Source organism: Hippocampus zosterae, chromosome 5, assembly GCF_025434085.1.
Source record: "Hippocampus zosterae strain Florida chromosome 5, ASM2543408v3, whole genome shotgun sequence".
Lineage (NCBI taxonomy): Eukaryota > Metazoa > Chordata > Actinopteri > Syngnathiformes > Syngnathidae > Hippocampus > Hippocampus zosterae.
The window spans coordinates 2,198,080-2,217,757 of NC_067455.1; the positions used below are offsets into that span (position 1 = coordinate 2,198,080).

General features: G+C 49.1%; 1 protein-coding gene across 2 annotated transcripts in view; it reads left to right on the forward strand.

Moving 5' to 3' along the window:
• The first annotated feature begins 1,001 nt into the window (after window positions 1–1,001).
• Window positions 1,002–19,678, forward strand: part of clcn1b (chloride channel, voltage-sensitive 1b) — a 29,490-nt gene continuing 10,813 nt past the window's right edge. Inside the window, exons 1-6 of one of the 2 annotated variants that reach the window (XM_052065014.1) lie at window positions 1,002–1,657; window positions 10,918–11,149; window positions 16,818–16,949; window positions 17,066–17,194; window positions 17,285–17,418; window positions 18,371–18,448. In XM_052065014.1, the coding sequence (XP_051920974.1) occupies window positions 1,607–1,657; window positions 10,918–11,149; window positions 16,818–16,949; window positions 17,066–17,194; window positions 17,285–17,418; window positions 18,371–18,448 (756 nt within the window). In that variant the 5' untranslated portion in view covers window positions 1,002–1,606. The remainder of the gene's footprint in view (window positions 1,658–10,917; window positions 11,150–16,817; window positions 16,950–17,065; window positions 17,195–17,284; window positions 17,419–18,370; window positions 18,449–19,678) is intronic. The other variant, XM_052065013.1, reaches the window with a different exon arrangement.

Here is a 19,678-nt window from a genome sequence, read left to right on the forward strand (position 1 = left end):
CGGCGCGCTCGCAGTAATACATTTTTTTTTTTGACTGTGGCCTGCCGCGGAGCTGTGAGATTAGGCTGCTATGCGCCGGCGCGTGAACCACAAAGCGGCTCGGGGTTAAGGGGGATCTGCATGGTCCGTGTCTTTGTTGTTGTCATGATGGCAGTCATCAGATGACCCAACGCGCACGCATGTGAAGGGGGGTGTCGCGTCAGCGGCCCACAGAGAAACCTCGAAGGTCGGACGTGATCCATTCGGGTAGGGCGGACGACTTCTGTGCTGTTGGGGTTTGTTTTTTTTTCAACAATTTTCCCACCAGCAGGCATAGAAAGACACTGAAAGGACATCATCTTCAATGGTCAAACTGATGGCATGGGGGGGGGGGGGGCTTTCGAGGAGCTGGGGAGAAACCCTCCAGCACTCTGAAAAGCCTCCATTTAGTTTTTTTGAAATTATGGTATGTGATGCAGTTGATGCCCCCCCCCCCCAAAAAAAAAAAGTGAGCCCAGAGTCCTGCTCTGTGACCTTGTCAGTGCCCCAATCCAGACCCAACCTGGATTAAAAAAAAAAAAGGCCCTAAATTATACAACCTTGATGGGAGAGACTGAATGTCACAACAACAACCTGGTCAGCTTTTCCACTTGGTGCCGTCCAAGCTTGCATGTTTTTTTGGAGGGGGGGGCGGTACTGGGGGGCGCCAGTAATTGAAGCGGTATGGGGATTGCCCCCCGCATCATTGACTGATAAGATGTGAGCTATCATGGGGGTGGCGTGTGCATCTTCCTGCGCACGTTTTTTTTTTGGGGGGGGGGGCGGTACTGGGGGTGCGCCAGTAATTGAAGCGGTATGGGGATTGCCCCCGCATCATTGACTGATAAGATGTGAGCTATCATGGGGGTGGCTGTGGATCTTCCTGCGCATATTTTTTTGGGGGGGGCGGTACTGGGGGTGCGCCAGTAATTGAAGCAGTATGGGGATTGACCCCCGCATCATTGACTGATAAAATGTGAGCTATCATGGGGGTGGCGTGTGCATCTTCCTGCGCACGTTGCAGGGGCAGCCCGAGGGGGGAGGGGGGCAGGAGCGCCATTCCAATAGCACCCCTCAATACCCCAAACCAATATTACCCCCACCCGCCACCTCCCCCTTCAAATGAATCGGCAAGCACCTCTGATGGCCAGCTGGCAGGGAGAGTTCAGCTAAGAGCAACAAGTGTGTGTGTGTGTGTGTGTGTGTGTGTGTGTGTGTGTGTTATTAGGTGTCTGCAGTTCTAATAAAGGAAAGTGTCCTTCGCCGCCTCATCAGACGGCTTTGCTGCGCTTTGTCCGCCTGTCTGATTTCTCTCAGGCCGTCAGTCCCGCACAAGCCCACGCGCCGGATGTGCCCCGGCCCTCCGGACCACCTGCAAACCGCCGCCGAGACCACCAGCAGCAGCACCTTTTGTCTCGGGAGTCTTTCTAAATGAGGGGGTGGTGTGAAAGGGATGACGGTGACGTGCGTGCGCATTTGATTTGATTGCAGCGCTGGCGTGTGGAGTTTGTCGCATGTCGCAGGTCCAGGCCAGTGGAAATGTTGGGGTGTCCGGCGAGGTTATTTTGGGATCACTGACAACGCGTCAATGGCTACAGATGCATCGCAAAGGAAGGCTCTGAGCTACCAACAGACCTTGGTAGGTCTTCGCACATCCTCCTCTACCTTCATGCTTTTGCCTTGCTTCTCCCTTCTTCTTTGGCGCTCCTCCAGCCGTTGCAACACATCTCACACCTGTAGCGCCGCTTTTAGCATTCACGCTAACTTGGTGCAAAAAAAACCCCAAAAACATTCCTTGTCAGGTCAGTTTTGTTTTGTTTGGGAGGCGGGGGGGGGGGGGGGGGGGATGCATGTGCTTGTGCTGTCCTCGCATCCCCCCGTAAGCTGACGCATGTTGTCACGTGTTGGCGGACATGAGTACCAACATTTGGGATACCTGAGGCGCATGCTAAAAAGTCACGTCAGCATTTATTTTATTTTTTTTGCTCAACGCGCAGTCAGAAAAATGCTATTTCCGCGTTTAGCCATGACTGGGGTTTGGTACTTTGCCACATCGGAATCATAGAAACCTTGAATACGATGTGCAAAGTGTGCAACTTACTTCGTCTGGAAATATTGAACGAATAATATATATCCATAAACAGTATATCTATATATATAAATATGAAATGTAATCAAATACACCATATTCACCGGTCATGTTGATTATGAAATGGATTATCAGGTCACTCCAGATGGGTTTTGCTAGTCAACCAGTTTTGCTCTAACCAACCAATCAGAGGACTGGAAAACGCCAAAGTCATCCAGGCCCAGCGCACTGACGACAATCAGGACGACTTTGAAATGTGATCAATAAACGCTCCCGTTGCTGTTCCACAATTGGCCAGCATGACCCCGTCGCTCCCTCAAAACGTGTTTTCAATGCAAAATGGTTGGAAAGGCTCGTTTAGTTTCTCTGGCTCAGGTGTTCAAGTTCCGACTCTTCACTCCTTCACTCCCAAAGACGTTTTTAAACGTCTTTTCAGACTCGGTGGAGAACTGTCTGATACCGAATGAGTTAAGATGTCGTCGGTCTCAAATGTTACGTGCGAGCAAAAGGGGGATAATGTTCACTTGCCAAATATCTCGCAGGAGCTCGACTGCCATGCGAGCGATTAAGCTATTAAAACTTCATGTGATCCCCCCCCCCCCCCCCCCCCCCAATCCCCTCTTCTGTTCCTCTGCCCCAATCTGCGGTTTGACACAACGTCAAATGACTTGTCATTGTTTTGGACAAAAGGTTAATAGGCGCCATCTTTCAGTGCGTCGGGCCTCGTGGGAGGGATGAACACTGGTCGGGGGGGGGGGGGGGGGGAGCGAGAGGTGTGGAGAAGTGTGTCAGTGAACGTTGGGTCACACCGTGTGCTAAATTTACCCACGAGTAAGGTTTCACCTCCGGGGAGGGGGCTCGGTTGGACGGGGGGGGGGGCTTTTGGGCTGAAGATCAAGAGAGGAAGGCGAAATGCAAGCTACTGATGGCCCGGGTATGGCCAATCCAATCCATCGTAAAAAATGCCGACGTCATGTCGGGTCAGCGAGCTGCCCTTGTGTGGACGATTTTGTGGCGAGAAAATACAAAATAAAAGCTCATCATAGTGCGACTCGACACCATTTAGTGAAGCTTGTTTGTCTCGGAGCGGCTAGCGTCGAAAAAGTTCGTTCATTCGATGACAACAGTCCAGCTTCTTTCATCCCAGGGCCAGCTAGCTAGCCGTCATGCTTCTCCTTCGGCTAGCGCACTTTGAAACAGCCGTTCGTGCCTTTGTCGCAACTCGGCTGGATTCATTGACTTTGGAGTCAGCCGATCCTCCATCAAGTCTCTCCAGTTGGTCCAAAATGCTGCTGCTAGTCTCTTGAGTGGTACTCGTAAGAGGGAGCACAGAACTCGACTCCGGTAGCTCATTTGGAAGTTCTTTTCACGATACTATGATGGCCCCACCTTACCTTTCGGAGTTCCTTCTCCGCCCCTCCTCAGGTCTTTGGACCAGACACCATGAGAGGTGCCAAGAACTAAGTGGATCCTTTTCCGTTGCCAATCCTTTTCTTCTACCTTGAAAACATTTTATTTTTATTTTTAGTTGGACCGTTTTTCTGCTTTCTACTGCCTCTGTTATTAATTCATTGTTTTATGATCTGTTGTTGTATGAAATCTTTGTATGGAGCGGTGCTCAAGATTTCAGTCGAGTCTCATTCACCCCCTTATGGACTCAATGTGCCCGTTTTTGGCACGTCTCCCACTCGGCAGGCCGAATTCCTGAAGGAATCCATATCATGTTCCAAGCGGCGGTGACGCGGAGCGCATTCGTAATCAGCCCATCGTTCATCACAAAATACTCGATGACGACCTCTGCTGTCCCATCTTTCTGCCTCAAAGGGAAGGCCGCAGATCCGGCACCGTCGGAATGCCGTGTCCAAGCGTCGGCCGCCCGCACTTGACCCGCTTACCCGCCTCCCTCCGTAACCGGGCGCAATGTCAAAGTGTCTCCACTCCGTCAGCAAGTGTTATTGTCATGCTCTAAGCTAGCGCGCCGCCCGCTTCCATTAGCCCTCGCGCCGCACCACTCGGCCCGCAATCCGCCGGATTGGAGCGTCGTGCGGGATGCTGAATTAAAAGCTGCTGACACTTGATTGTCAAGTTTCAAGTGTCGACGTGCGTTTGTGCGCGCGCGCTCGGCTCCGGTCCGACCTGGTCGGTCACCGACGGCGGCCTGGACTGGCAACGGGCCGTTGTTAGCGAGTGTGGAGAGAAATTCAGCGGCGGGAAAGATGCGGGCGAGGATTAATACCTTTGAGACGGTGCTGAACGTTGATCAGTTGCTGGTAAGGCCTGAAATACATACGAGCTTATATTGCTCAATTTTATTTATTTATTTATTTTTTTAGGTCCGTGGGTGGGAAGCAAGACACGATCTTGGAACGTGTATGCGCTAATTGTTCTCTTGAGTGCACTGAATTGTCTTACTAGTACTTCCGAGCTTTCTGTAAATCCGTTTCAATCGTTTATTCTATATCCTTGATGTCGAATTTAAGACCTGTGTACTACTAGTACTAGTACTACTAGTACTAGTGGTACTAGTACCAGCATCACTAGTACAACTAGAAATAGTACTACTAGTAGTACTACTAGTACCACTAGTACTAGTACTAGCATCATTAGTACTCGTAGTAGTAGTACTAGTACTAGTGCTAGCATCACTAGTACTAGTACTAGCATCACTAGTAGTACTAGTAGTGCTAGTACTACTAGTACTAGCACTACTAGTACTAGTAGTAGTACTACTAGTACTAGTAGTACTACTAGTAGTACTACTAGTGTTAGTGCTAGCATCACTAGTACTAGCATCACCAGTACTACTAGTAGTACTAGTAGTGCTAGTACTAGTGGTACTAGTACTAGCATCACTAGTACAACTAGAAATAGTACTACTAGTAGTACCACTAGTACTAGCATCACTAGTACTACTAATACTAGTGCTAGCATCACTAGTACTACTAGTAATACCACTACTAGTAGTAGTACTAGTACTAGTAGTGCTAGTAGTACTAGTACTAGTAGTGCTAGTATTACTAGTACTCATATTAGTATTGATAGTACTACTAGTACTAGTAGTACTTGTATTACTAGGACTAGTAATACTAGTATGTGCTTTATCGTCACTAGTTTGATAATTAGGACGTATGGTACCATTACAGTGATACCTCTTCTTACGAAATTAACAGGCTCTAGAAAAAATGTTCGTAACTAGAAGACGTTCGCAAGTATAGGTACCGCCGTACTGTACATATTACTAATGAAGCTAAACTGTAGACGAGTTGACAACTGTGTGTGCTACGAGTGATTTTATGAACATCGAAAGTCCTCATCGGTAACGCAATGAAGCGCACTAGCAGAATGATTGTGTTGTACGAGAACCTTTTATCCCCACACCCTTCGTGGCACTCTTGGCCGACTCGTTTTAAAAAAATTTTTTTTTATGGTTAACTATGGTACTATGCTGGACTGATAACCCAAGACCAGGCCTATTTGATAGACACGTGGCGCGCACTAGTAGCCTCCTAGACTCCACTAGTAGCACCAAAATGTCCACTGGTAGCTTTGTCCCACTCGTACTTGTGTGCAAAAATGTCATACAGTCGTGCAAAAAAAAAAAATATATATATATATATATATAACCCTGTTAACTGGTTACTAGTGAGGCCAAAGTGCCTACTCATGTCTTGGTGTCAAGTCTGCAGTATCGAATAACCGCTCAAAGGGATTTCCGTAACGACACGCATCTGGAACGGCTTTGAAGACTTTACGCGAGGCAAATGTTCCAAACGGCTCGTCGTGAACTAGTAGCAGAAAAGCAAAATACGTCTCGCACTGGATCACATGAGATGGTGCAGATGTCCCGAATGCCATAGCTGCTGCAGCAGCTTTTTTTGGGGTGATTTCATTGACCCACTCCTGCTCTATTGGAGACGTTTGCGCTTCTGCAATGTCTGTGGGCGTAGCGTGTGGATTAAAAAAAAAAAAACCCTGCACACTTTTTAGCGCATTAATTAGAACATGACAGCTTGAGCGTTGTTTGGACGAGGCGTTGTGTTGTTATTGTGCTGTTAATTAGGGTGTGCATATGGTTACTCGTGGAATGCGTGCGTGCGTGCGCATTGCCGGGGTAATTTCCCGATCTATCTTGTCAGCGAGCGGGTCAAATTTGATCATTAACCTTGTGCTGCGGCCCAGGGTTATATTCTTGTAAGGCCTCGGCACACAATCGGCGGGGCCGCGTAGCTCTCGTACGCACAAATGCGCGGAAATTTATGAATATGCAGCCTCGCCGCTCTGGTGAGGGAGCCCTGGAATGTGCAATTACGCTTTGAATTAACTCTCAGGGTCACGCTGACCTTCAGCCACTGCATTCATTAGCTTGGCTCAGATCCAGCAAAAACAAATACAACCTCAGAGGGAACCTTCAGAAATGCCCCCAACCTGTACAGTGTACTTTAGATGTGTGTGCGTGCGTGTGTGTGTGTGTGTGTGTGTATATATATAATATATATATAAATTGTTAAATATTTTTACAAAACAAAAAATATATATATATAAATATTTTTACAAAAAAAAAAATATATATATATATGCATTTAAAATATTTTTACAAAATTAAAAAAATATATACTGTATATATATATATATACAGTATATATATATAATGTTTTTAAATATTTTTAAAATATTTTTACAAAACTAAAAAATATATATATAATATTTTTACAAAACTAAAAAAATATATATACTGTATATATATATCTATATATATATATATATACAGTATATATATAATGTTTTTAAATATTTTTACAATATTTTTACAAAACTAAAATATATATATATTAGCCCAGTGGTTAGCACGTCAGCTTCACGGTGCAGAGGTACCGGGTTCGATTCCAGCTCCGGCCTCCCTGTGTGGAGTTTGCATGTTCTCCCCGGGCCTGCGTGGGTTTTCTCCGGGTGCTCCGGTTTCCTCCCAGATTCCAAAAACATGCGTGGCAGGCTGATTGAACACTCCAAATTGTCCCTAGGTGTGAGTGTGAGCGTGAATGGTTGTTCGTCTCTGTGTGCCCTGCGATTGGCTGGCAACCGATTCAGGGTGTCCCCCGCCTACTGCCCGAAGACAGCTGGGATAGGCTCCAGCACCCCCCGCGACCCTAGTGAGGATCAAGCGGCTCGGAAGATGAATGAATGAATGGATAAAATATATATATATATATTTAAAATATTTTTACAAAACTAAAAAAATATATACTGTGTGTGTGTGTATATATATATATATTTTTTTTTTTTTTCATTTCACTTTTCTACCCGTATCGACTTTATGAAAGGAGTAAAGGGCAAAGTGATAATGAGCCCATGTGTGCGAATATCCGGCAGCTCCAAACTTCAGAAGCGTGTGAAAGTTGCGCACGGGGGTCACCTTGGGGCGCTCCGGCCGGTGCGTAAGTGACACCCAAGGTCACATGACTGTATGGAGGTAAACACAAAAGCTTGACAGATGGAGACAGCCAAGATACGAATGGAGCTTTCAATGTCCTTCCCACATTTGTGGAGCTTTTCATTTGTTTTCGGACGTTCGCTTAGCTCAGCCTTTAAATATGCGGGTGTCGTGGACAGTCTGCTTTCTGTCTTGTCAAAATTTCAAAATCGACGGAGCGCCACTTTTTCTCTCATCGAAGGCCATACCATGTTCAAATCAACAAATATTTATTGATGCCACAGTTGATTGTGATTTCATGAAATGAGCCGTTTCCTTTATTTGATTGGAAAAAAACAAAAACTAAAGTTGATCTCTGAATACAAAACTAAAAGCTGAAAAAAGCTAAATGAAAAATAAATCGTTTACGATAGAGCTGTGTATAAATCCGTGATTCAATACTGATCGTATAATTAGTTGGCACCCAAAAATATTTTGTCACGTTCGTAATAACTTACGGGCTCATTATTTTCCACAAAATGAAGGAATGGGCGGTGTATTTTGTCATGTATTGCAAATGGTATCATTTGCAATTAAAAAAAAACGTACTTTTATTGGGCAGAAATTAAGTTTAATTTTTAATGCAGGGGCATATTCTTATTACAAGTTCATATTAAGTTTCAAGAAAAAAAAACATGATTCATAAATTCAATTATTTCAATAATTCAGTCTGGAAAGAAAAAAAATATTCTATGGAGTCCTAATCAGGGAATCCCATTTTGATACACATCCCAATTTTACAAAAAATAACTTCGGGTAGTTATGAGAAAAAAAAGTTGAACGATTACAAATGTCCCCCCCCCCCAAAAAAATTTTGTTTTAATTCACAGAGTGGACAGCTGTGCGGATGAATTGCTGAAATTGCAATGAAGTGGAAATATTTGATTCGTACATACGGGAGGGCCTTGAATCGGCCCGGCTCTCGTGGCTCAGCCGAGAGGTCAAAGGTCACGCCGGCCCATCTCTGCCGCTTCTGCGAAAAGCGCGCAGGTCGCCCCCCCCTACCCCTCCTTAGCGGCGGCGGCCTCTTTGATAACGCTGATGTCGATGGATGGGAGGCGCGACGTTGCCGCGCGCCACAGCGTGTCCGTTGAGGCGGACAGGTGACGGAACAAGGCGCACCACCACGGACGCTGCCGAGTCATGTTCGAGTCGAGTGATGAGGTAAAGACGCGAGAGGCAGAAAAGGCTTTGGATTTATTTTCCCCTCTTTGCTCGCTTGTTTCCTTCGGAAGGCTGGACGGGCGAGTTCTCCCGACCTTTGTCGTGGTCATGAATCTTGTAGAAATTTTTTTATTATATTTGGGTTTTTTTTTTGGTGATGAATTTTTCATGGTCTTGACCGTTAATGGTGTGCGTGCGTATTTCAATGCCGTCACCTCGGACGAATGATGTCGTCTTTTAACGAGATGCGTCGATCAGATCAAGTCCGCGGGCACACTTTGGATTCACCCATCCGGGAGTGCCGATTATGCGGAGGAGCGTGTCGTGATTTGAAAATACAAAATCGTCTTTTATATACAGAGAGAGAAAAGAATCATAGGAAGAGCGTCACAAGTGATGATGCCGCATTTCTTGATCTTGGCAAAAATTTGGCTTGAATTGACTTGCATGTAACTTGTAAGGAAGTGGGCGGCCCGGTGGTCCAGTGGTTAGCACGTCGGCTTCACAGTGCAGAGGTACCGGGTTCGATTCCAGCTCCGGCCTCCCTGTGTGGAGTTTGCATGTTCTCCCCGGGCCTGCGTGGGTTTTCTCTGGGTGCTCCGGTTTCCTCCCACATTCCAAAAACATGCGTGGCAGGCTGATTGAACACTCTAAATTGTCCCTAGGTGTGAGTGTGAGTGCGAATGGTTGTTCGTCTCTGTGTGCCCTGTGATTGGCTGGCAACCAATTCAGGGTGTCCCCCGCCTGCTGCCCGAAGACAGCTGGGATAGGCTCCAGCACCCCCCGCGACCCTAGTGAGGATCGAGCGGCTCGGAAGATGAATGAATGAATGAATTGTGAGGAAGGAGAAAAAAAAGCGAGAAGCGGTTTGGGACCAACAGGTGGCGCTGTAGGGCTCTCCCTGCAGCTGCACACCTGTTGGTCTTTATGTAATTAGTACTTTAAAAGGACTCCCAGCCCGAGTACTCATTGTCGGGTTGTTGTTTGCTCTTTGCTACTGTCATGTTTGTTTGTTGCCGTTTGTCCCCTGCTGTCAGGTTTGTTTTAGCTTCAGTTGTGATTTTTGTTTGCTACGTTGGACTTTGTTTGTTTTGGATTTGCCCTGCTTTTTGGGGTCCACCACGCAACGTGACACTGTCGTACGGTTTTTGTTATTTTAGGCGTCCTGTGATTATTATTATTATTTTTTTTGACAGATGCTTCAAAATGGCTTTCATCGATTTTTCGATCAATCAGACGCTGAAGTCGTTCAAATGGTGACTTGGTCCGACCCGAGTCAAGTCATGTGACTCGAGTTCCTGATAGCTCCATCAAGTGCTGTGCCATGTGGTTTTGCTGTCATTTCCATCCGACCGATTACACATGATAGCGTAACTAGAGTGGAGATTTATAGCCAGTTAGAGGAACTCCAGTCCTCTTTGGGGCCTACTGGCCAGCTCTCCTTTCCCATGTGAACATGAGAGCCCAAAGTGCAGGCCCTACCATTTGAGCGTCTCGCTCTGCTCCGTGGCCACGGCAGCAACGGGACGAGTCCAATTTTTGTGTGTGCGTGTGTGCGACCGGGGTAGAAGGTGTAACATCGTCGGAAGGGGAAGATGTGGCACGTCGCTCCTTCCAGGATCTCCTCGTGTGGCCGCCGTCCCAAACCGTCATCCGCTCGGGGAGGGTTTTTTTTTTTCCGATCCCCGTGCCCGTTTTGTCTATTTCTGTCAGCAGGGTATTCAGGCTGGTGTGTATCCTTTACACCAGGGGTGACCAATCTGCTACCCGCGGGCACCGGGTAGCCCCCCCCCCCCACAAAGACGACCACTGTCTTTTTGACCGGGCCAGCCTGGTCGCAAAGTAGCTTCCCTGTCAATTATCCTTTGTGCAGTTATTGTTGAGAATTTGGAAGACAACCCCCCCCCCCCCCCCCCCCCCCGCTTATTAGCGTTCATGGAGATGAGGTAGCAAAGGCAACTATGATTTGTACCAATTTCTTCTAATACGGTGACTTTTTTGTTGTTGTTATCTTTCAAATTTGGTGCTAAACGTCACTTTTCTCTACTGCGCGTCGAATTCAAAAACCATTTTTTTTTTCACTTTATAGACACTTGAAGCATTCTTTAGCTTCCCCCCCAAAGCAACATTTATGGACTGTATTTATTTGTAGCGCTTTGTCATCTTATTGTGCCCGCAGCTGTACGGGGAGTACAGGGAGCAGCTGGGAAACTTCGCTCGGCGGGAGGCGGCCCGTTTGCTGACCGAGCGACAATGGCAAAGGCGGGCGGGAGAAAACGACGCGGCGGCGGCGGCGGCGGCCGGAGGGGCCGGACGGCGGCATCAGCTTCATCAGCACCCCGTCGTCTTGGAGTCACACCTCAGTCACAGCTCGTCCACCAAGAAGCCACGCCCCTACTCCAAATGTCAAGGTTGAGTGCCGGGGCTTTTCAACAAGCATTATCGCTGTTGTCCTTGTTGAGTAAAACAGTGGTAGCTCTACTTACGAACGTATTTTCAAGTTAGGCAACGCCTCAACAGGAAAATATTGTCTCTTGTTACAAAATAAATTTCAAAATACCAAACGTGAAAATACAGTCCTGGGTGCTCGTCGCAGCTCCGAGTTTCCTGAACGCAACATACTTCTAGCTGCTCTGCCATTGGCTGTTACCGAGCATCTTCCTGGCATCCCATTGGTTAAGAGGGACCTTCCATTTGTGTCTAAGCGTAGAGATAGATAAATAGATCAATATGTGTCAATACAGCGTCCTCATGAATGTGAATCGCCCACGAAAAGTGTTGACGAGTCGGGCGATCGCTCACTCTTGCTGATGTTTGCCTTGGACTTGTTAAAAGCCAACAGAAGCAAACGTCCTTGGATCAGTTCCTTACAAAACGCCAGGCAAAAACCACTTCTGAGAGAGAACATGGATACGAAAGAGGGCAAAGAACGATGAGGACGCAGTTAAAAGTGAAATGACCATAATTTTTAGTCTTTATTCAGTTTTTTTCATTACGCACAATTCTCATTCATTGTGCAAGAATCTAATTGTAACATGTATTTGTTGCATATTTTGATGCATTTTCATGCGTCAGAATTTTTTTTGGGGGGGTGGGGCTTGGAACGGATTAGGGCATTTACACGTAAAACGCATCTCTACTTACATAATGTTCCAGTTAAGACATTTCTTCCAGAACCAATTAATTTTGTAAGTAGAGGCACCACTGTATGTTGATGTAGCTCATCTATTCAGATCGGCGATTGTCCAAAACATATCCAGTGATACATTGGCATCCAGATGCATTTCTGAGCTAGTCTCTGTGATCGCGCGTGACCCAACAATGCCAGTATCGAAAAGGACGACGGATACTTTTTCCTCATGTTGCCGTTGTTTGCAGCGTTACACATTGAGAGTGGTGTCACATATGATGCGTCCCCATGTAGCCGCATTAATAAAACGCACTCGTAAGCAGTGTTACCTTGGTCAAGGCTAAAAAGATACAGTGGCCATCATAACATCTCATTGGGTTGCGCAAGTGTATCTCGTGCGATGGCTCCAGATCAATTTTCATCTTGACCATGATTTTTCTCGTCTGGTAGATACATTAAAAAAGAAAAAAAAGACGATTCCATTTAGTACAGTTGCATTTTTCTCAATTACATCCATCTCATTAAAAAAATGCTGCAGAAACTAGAATTATTTTCCCATCCACAAAACTGCACAAGATAGCTTGGCTGTCATCCATCCATCCATCCATCATCTACCGCTTATCCGGGGCCGGGTCGCGGGGGCAACAGCTTTAGCAGGGAAGCCCAGACTTCCCTCTCCCTAGCTACTTCTTCCAGCTCTCCCCGGGGGATTCCGAGGCGTTCCCAAGCCAGCTGGGTGACGTAGTCTCTCCAGCGTGCCCTGGGTCTTCCTCGGGGTCTCCTCCCGGTGGGACATGCCCGGAACACCTCACCAGGGAGGCGCTCAGGAGGCATCCGAATCAGATGCCCAAGCCACCTCATCTGGCTCCTCTCGATGTGGAGGAGAAGCGGCTCGACTCTGAGCCCCTCCCGGATGACCGAGCTCCTCACCTTATCTCTAAGGGAGAGCCCGGACACCCTGCGGAGAAAACTCATTTCGGCCGCTTGTATCCGGGATCTCGTTCTTTCGGTCACGACCCATAGCTCGTGGCCATAGATGAGGGTTGGGACGTAGATCGACCGGTAAATTGAGAGCTTCGCCCTTTGGCTCAGCTCCTTCTTTACCACGACAGACCGATACAACGTCCGCATCACAGCAGACGCTGCACCGATCCGCCTGTCGATCTCTCGCTCCCTCCTGCCCTCACTCGTGAACAAGACCCCAAGATACTTAAACTCCTCCACTTGGGGTAATATCTCCTCCCCGACCCGGAGGGGGCAATCCACCCTTTTCCGACTGAGGACCATGGTTTCAGATTTGGAGGTGCTGATTTTCATCCCAACCGCTTCACACTCGGCTGCGAAACGCTCCAGTGAGAGTTGTAGAGCCCCGTTTGAAGGAGCCAACAGCACCACATCATCTGCAAAAAGCAGGGATGTAATACTGAGGCCCCCAAAACAGACTCCCTCAACGCTTCGGCTGCGCCTAGAAATTCTGTCCATAAAGGTTATGAACAGAATCGGCGACAAAGGGCAGCCTTGGCGGAGTCCTACCCCCACTGGAAACGGTTCCGACTTACTGCCGGCAATGCGAACCAAACTCTGACATCGGTGGTATAGTGACCGAACAGCCCGTATCAGGGGGTTCGGTACTCCATACCCACGAAGCACCCCCCACAGAACTCCCCGAGGGACACGGTCAAACGCCTTCTCCAAGTCCACAAAACACATGTAGACTGGTTGGGCGAATTCCCACATACCCTCAAGGACCCTGCTAAGGGTGTAGAGCTGGTCCACTGTTCCACGGCCGGGACGAAAACCACATTGCTCCTCCTCAATCTGAGGCTCGACTTCCTGACGGACCCTCCTCTCCAGCACCCCTGAATAGACCTTACCAGGGAGGCTGAGGAGTGTGATCCCTCTGTAGTTGGAACACACCCTCCGGTCCCCCTTTTTAAAAAGAGGGACTACCACCCCGGTCTGCCAATCCAGAGGCACTCTCCCTGTTGACCACGCGATGTTGTAGAGGCGTGTCAACCAGGACAGCCCCACAACATCCAGAGCCTTGAGGAACTCCGGGCGGATCTCATCCACCCCTGGGGCCTTGCCACCGAGGAGCTTTTTAACCACATCGGTGACTTCAACCACAGAGATAGGAGAGCCCACCTCAGAGTCCCCAGGCTCTGCTTCCTCAAAGGAAGGCGTGTTGGTGGAGTTGAGGAGGTCTTCGAAGTACTCTGCCCACCGGTTCACAACGTCCCGAGTCGAAGTCAGCAGCGCCCCATCCCCACTGTACACAGTGTTAGTGGTGCACTGCTTCCCCCTCCTGAGACGTCGGATGGTGGACCAGAATTTCCTCGAAGCAGTCCGGAAGTCGGCTTCCATGGCCTCACCGAACTCCTCCCACGCTCGGGTTTTTGCCTCGGCGACCACCGAAGCCGCGGTCCGCTTGGCCAGTCGATACCCGTCAGCTGCCTCTGGGGTCCCACAGGCCATAAAGGCTCGATAGGACTCCTTCTTCAGCTTGACGGCATCCCTTACTGCTGGTGTCCACCAGCGAGTACGAGGATTGCCGCCACGACAGGCACCAACCACCTTACGGCCACAACTCAGATTGGCCGCCTCAACAATAGAGGCACGGAACATGGTCCACTCGGACTCAATGTCCCCCGTCTCCCCCGGAACATGGGAAAAGCTCTGTCGGAGGTGGGAGTTGAAACTCCTTCTGACAGGGGATTCCGCCAGACGCTCCCAACAAACCCTCACTATACGTTTGGGTCTGCCAGGACGGACCGGCATCTTCCCCCACCATCGGAGCCTACTCACCACCAGGTGGTGATCAGTTGACAGCTCCGCCCCTCTCTTCACCCGAGTGTCCAGAACATGCGGCCGCAAATCCGATGATACAACTACAAAGTCGATCATCGAACTGCGGCCTAGGGTGTCCTGGTGCCAAGTGCACATATGGACACCCTTATGTTTGAACAAGGTGTTCGTTATGGACAATCCGTGGCGAGCACAGAAGTCCAATAACAAAACACCACTCGGGTTTTGATCGGGGGGGCCGTTCCTCCCAATCACGCCCCTCCAGGTATCACTGTCATTGCCCACGTGAGCATTGAAGTCCCCCAGCAGAACAATGGAGTCCCCAGCAGGAGTACTCTCCAGCACACCCTCCAAGGACTCCAAAAAGGGTGGGTATGCTGAGCTGCTGTTTGGTGCATATGCACAAACAACAGTCAGGACCCGTCCACCCACCCGAAGGCGGAGGGAGGCAACCCTCTCGTCTACCGGTGTGAACCCCAATGTACAGGCACTGAGCCGGGGGGCAATGAGTATGCCCACACCTGCTCTGCGCCTCTCACCGTGAGCAACTCCAGAGTGGAAGAGAGTCCAACCCCTCTCGAGAGAACTGGTACCAGAACCCAGGCTGTGTGTGGAGGCAAGTCCGACTATATCCAGTCGGAAATTCTCTGCCTCACACACCAGCTCGGGCTCCTTCCCTGCCAGAGAGGTGACATTCCATGTCCCAAGAGCTAGCTTCTGCAGCCGAGGATCGGACCGCCAGGGTCCCCGCCTTTGGCTGCCGCCCAGCTCGCATTGCACCCGACCCCTTTGGCCCCTCTCATGGGTGGTGAGCCCATGGGAAGGGGGACCCACGTTGCCTCTTCGGGCTGTGCCCGGCCGGGCCCCATGGGTGTAAGCCCGGCCACCAGGCGCCTGCCAACGAGCCCCACCTCCAGGCCTGGCTCCAGAGGGGGGCCCCGGTGACCCGCGTCCGGGCAAGGGAAACCTAGATCCATTTATTTTTGTCGTCATTGGGGTCTTTTGAGCTGTGCTTTGTCTGGCCCCTCACCTAGAACCTGTTTGCCATGGGTGACCCTGCCAGGGGCATAAAGCCCCAGACAACTTAGCTTCTAGGATCATTGGGACACACAAACCCCTCCACCACGGTAAGGTGACGATTCACAGAGGGGAGCTTGGCTGTCACTTAGTGCTAATTGTTTTTCTAGCCGCCTTCCTACAAGCAGACAATTTTAGCAGTCGGTGTATTTCATATCCCGAGATGTAGATAGATGGAGTTTTGTTGGCCACTAACGGGATAAATAGACACACCCTCAATAGGGTAAGTTAATTCATTCATTCATTCATTCATCCATCTTCCTAACCGCTTGATCCTCACTAGGGTCGCGGGGGTTGCTGGAGCCTATCCCAGCTGTCTCCGGGCAGTAGGCGGGGGACACCCTGAATCGGTTGCCAGCCAATCGCAGGGCACACAGAGACGAACAACCATTCGCACTCACACTCACACCTAGGGATAATTTTAGAGTGTTCAATCAGCCTGCCACGCATGTTTTTGGAATGTGGGAGGAAACCGGAGCACCCGGAGAAAACCCACGCAGGCCCGGGGAGAACATGCAAACTCCACACAGGGAGGCCGGAGCTGGAATCGAACCCGGTACCTCTGCACTGTGAAGCCGACGTGCTAACCACTGGGCTACCGGGCCGCCCAGGGTAAGTTAATGATCATTAAAAAAAAATAATTTAAAAAAATGTTACTGACTCGTAGAGCACTTTGCCTCAAATCTGCTAGCTTAATGCTAGGTTTTCATGAGACCGGATTATAGATTGCTAGTTTTCTCATTAAAAAAAATAAACAAAGAATCTTTTTTTTTCCCATTATATTTTGTCTCAATTTTGCTTCCCTAGCTTCAAATCCGCGCAACTGACAAAAGTCAATCGACCGAAAATAATCCATTACCACGTCCGTACTTGATAAATGCACTGACGGTTGAAGGAAAATCTGCTCGCGTCGGATCCTCCGCGCCATCTACGCTCACCCTAATCTGCGCTAATGAAGCCTTTCACCTCTTCATCATCCTCATCATTACTCACACAGCGATTGTTACCACAACTGAGTGTCACAAACGAGCCGCACAGATAAATAAAATCATTCATTTCCGCTCCAGATTGCTTGGCCCGCGGGCGGCGCTACGTTGTGACCAAGATGGGGGAGGACTGGATTTTCCTGGTCCTCCTTGGCCTGACCATGGCGCTGGTTAGCTGGAGTATGGACTACGCCAGCGCCAAGAGTCTGCAAGGTAGCGTTGGCGGTGTGTGAGGGGGGGCGGGGCATCACAGCGCATCAATGTCAGGTCATATGTCGCCCGTCTTCCCCCTGAGTTACGTTTGAGTGACGGAGCGCTCCGTCCTGCAGCCTACAAGTGGATGTACGGGGAGCTGAAGGGCAACGTGGCGCTCCAATACCTCGCCTGGATAAGCTATCCCATGATCCTGGTCATGTTTGCTTCGCTCTTCTGTCACCTGGTTTCCCCGCAGGCCATCGGTATGCTCCACTCCACCGCCCCCCCGCGTAACCTCTTAAGCGCTCTCAAGCGCTTTTCAGATGTTCACATCCCCCCTCTCTCGGCTCCAGGTTCCGGTATCCCCGAACTGAAAACCATCCTGAGGGGTGTGGTTCTGAAGGAGTATCTGACCCTGAAGGCCTTTGTCGCCAAAGTCATCGGCTTGACAGCGGGCTTGGGCAGCGGGATGCCAGTGGGCAAAGAGGTAAAAGCTGCGGCGTACTTGCCGTAAGCTCCGTTTTGAAGCTACTGTTAGCTGTGTTTTCATTCGGCTTTCATTCGGGAGGACATTTTCCGTTCAATTGAGGGAAAGTTTCCCGCAATAGCGCCACCTGAGGTCATTTTCCGAAATTCAGCGGTCCCTCATTATCTTGCGGTTCACTTTTTGCGGCTTCACTGCATTGTTGGTTTGTGAATTAGCGGCTGTATGAGTGCCTCGAAGACGGAGCAAGTGGCTTAAGTTTAGGTTAAACGTCATTAGCTAATTTAAGTCATTAGCTAATTAGCCTACCTCCGCGTGTCGGAAAGAAATTGCAATACCTCCACCCTTAGAAGCGTAGTCACTTTCTGTCACTTTATTCCACAAAGGAACTGGAACAAAAACTTGCGCCAAGTCACTCAGAACGCAGAGTGGCTAACGGTTAACTCGTTAACAACCACCTTCACTCGCTCTGATCCACCGAGTCTCACGACACTCGACAGGCCAGGCCCCGCCTTAAAAGTCGCACGCATTCAGTCAGCGTCACAGATACACAAGTGTTAAAACCTGCCGACTGGTGAGGCGACCCCAAGCTGACAAAAACATGAGCTTTTGCGCGTGCATCCAGTGCCCCCAACGTTACTTCTATCACCCCCCCCCCCCTTCATTGCTCTGGCACTCTATCTGTTCTTTCCGCGAGTTTAGAGAATAATAAATCATCATCTGTCTTGTTTTCCTGACCGGTTCTCGCCTGGCTGATTATTCAAGTCCTCCAAGGAGCGCATTAGTCCCCCCCCCCACCCGTATCACCCACCCCACCTCGTCGTTGTAGCGGCGGAGGCCATCTCACCCGACAATTAGGCCCTGATGGATGTGTTTCGATACCGCGCGAACCATTTTTGTAAAACACGGCCTTCTGCGTTTTGTACGTTTCCGTCATCCCGCCTCCTCCCTTCAGGGTCCATTCGTCCACATCGCCAGTATCTGTGCGGCGGTGCTGAGTCGCTTCATGTCCATCTTCTCTGGCGTCTATGAGGTAAGACGGAGCCTCAGGGCAATACGCTGACGAACGTCCCCCTCCATCCTAAATGTTGCTCAAACTAAAACACTTCCCATTTTTTTTTTGCGACCACGAAAAATCATTACGATCATGTTTCACTTACAGTACATGCTTGGGAGTTGTTGAAAAATTTGGGGACTTAGCCCACTTCTGAATTACGGCACAAAAATAACAAAACTCACGCAACTGTGCCTTGTACGTCCTATGGCGGGGTTGCAAATCAATACAACGGTGCCTTGAGATATGAGTGACCCAACTAACGATTTTTTTTCAAGATGTGATCTGTCCATGTTTTGCTTTGACTTGCGAGTGCAGACTTGTGATGCGAGCACCGTATGGTGGCAGTTGACTCGGCTCACTTTGCAACAAGTGGCTTTTTTTTTTTTAAATAAGCAACTTCAAGCTGAGGGCGGCCCGGTAGTCCAGTGGTTAGCACGTCGGCTTCACAGTGCAGAGGTACCGGGTTCGATTCCAGCTCCGGCCTCCCTGTGTGGAGTTTGCATGTTCTCCCCGGGCCTGCGTGGGTTTTCTCCGGGTGCTCCGGTTTCCTCCCACATTCCAAAAATATGCATGGCAGGCTGATTGAACACTCTAAATTGTCCCTAGGTGTGAGTGCGATCGTGGATGGTTGTTCGTCTCTGTGTGCCCTGCGATTGGCTGGCAACCGATTCAGGGTGTCCCCCGCCTACTGCCCGAAGACAGCTGGGATAGGCTCCAGCACCCCCCGCGACCCTAGTGAGGATCAAGCGGCTTGGAAGATGAATGAATGAATGAATGAACTTCAAGCTGTTTCATGCTACTCTCAGCTGAAATTTACTGTCAAAGTAAACATAAAACAAAGAATTACCGTGTACTTTAAGTTGCTAGCTGAATGCGAACATAAATAGGCCGTTACTGTATCTACATTTGTTTTGTTGTTGTTGGGGAGTTTTTTTGGGTGGGTTATTGACATTTCCATTCAGTGTAATTGGGAAAAAATACTGTGAGATGTTTTGAGTTGAGACTTGTGTTTAACATGTTTAACTCATATCTCAAGGCACAAATGTACTTTGCAAGCTAATCGACAGCAATGCAGGCGTAAATAATGTGCCAATTGGGGCTGTTTGAAGATGAAAATGGGAAAAAATATTTTCCTCTCCCACTTGTCCTCCCCCACCCTAAAAGCAGCCATGTGCCCTGAACCGCCCCCCCGCCCACCCCCCCACC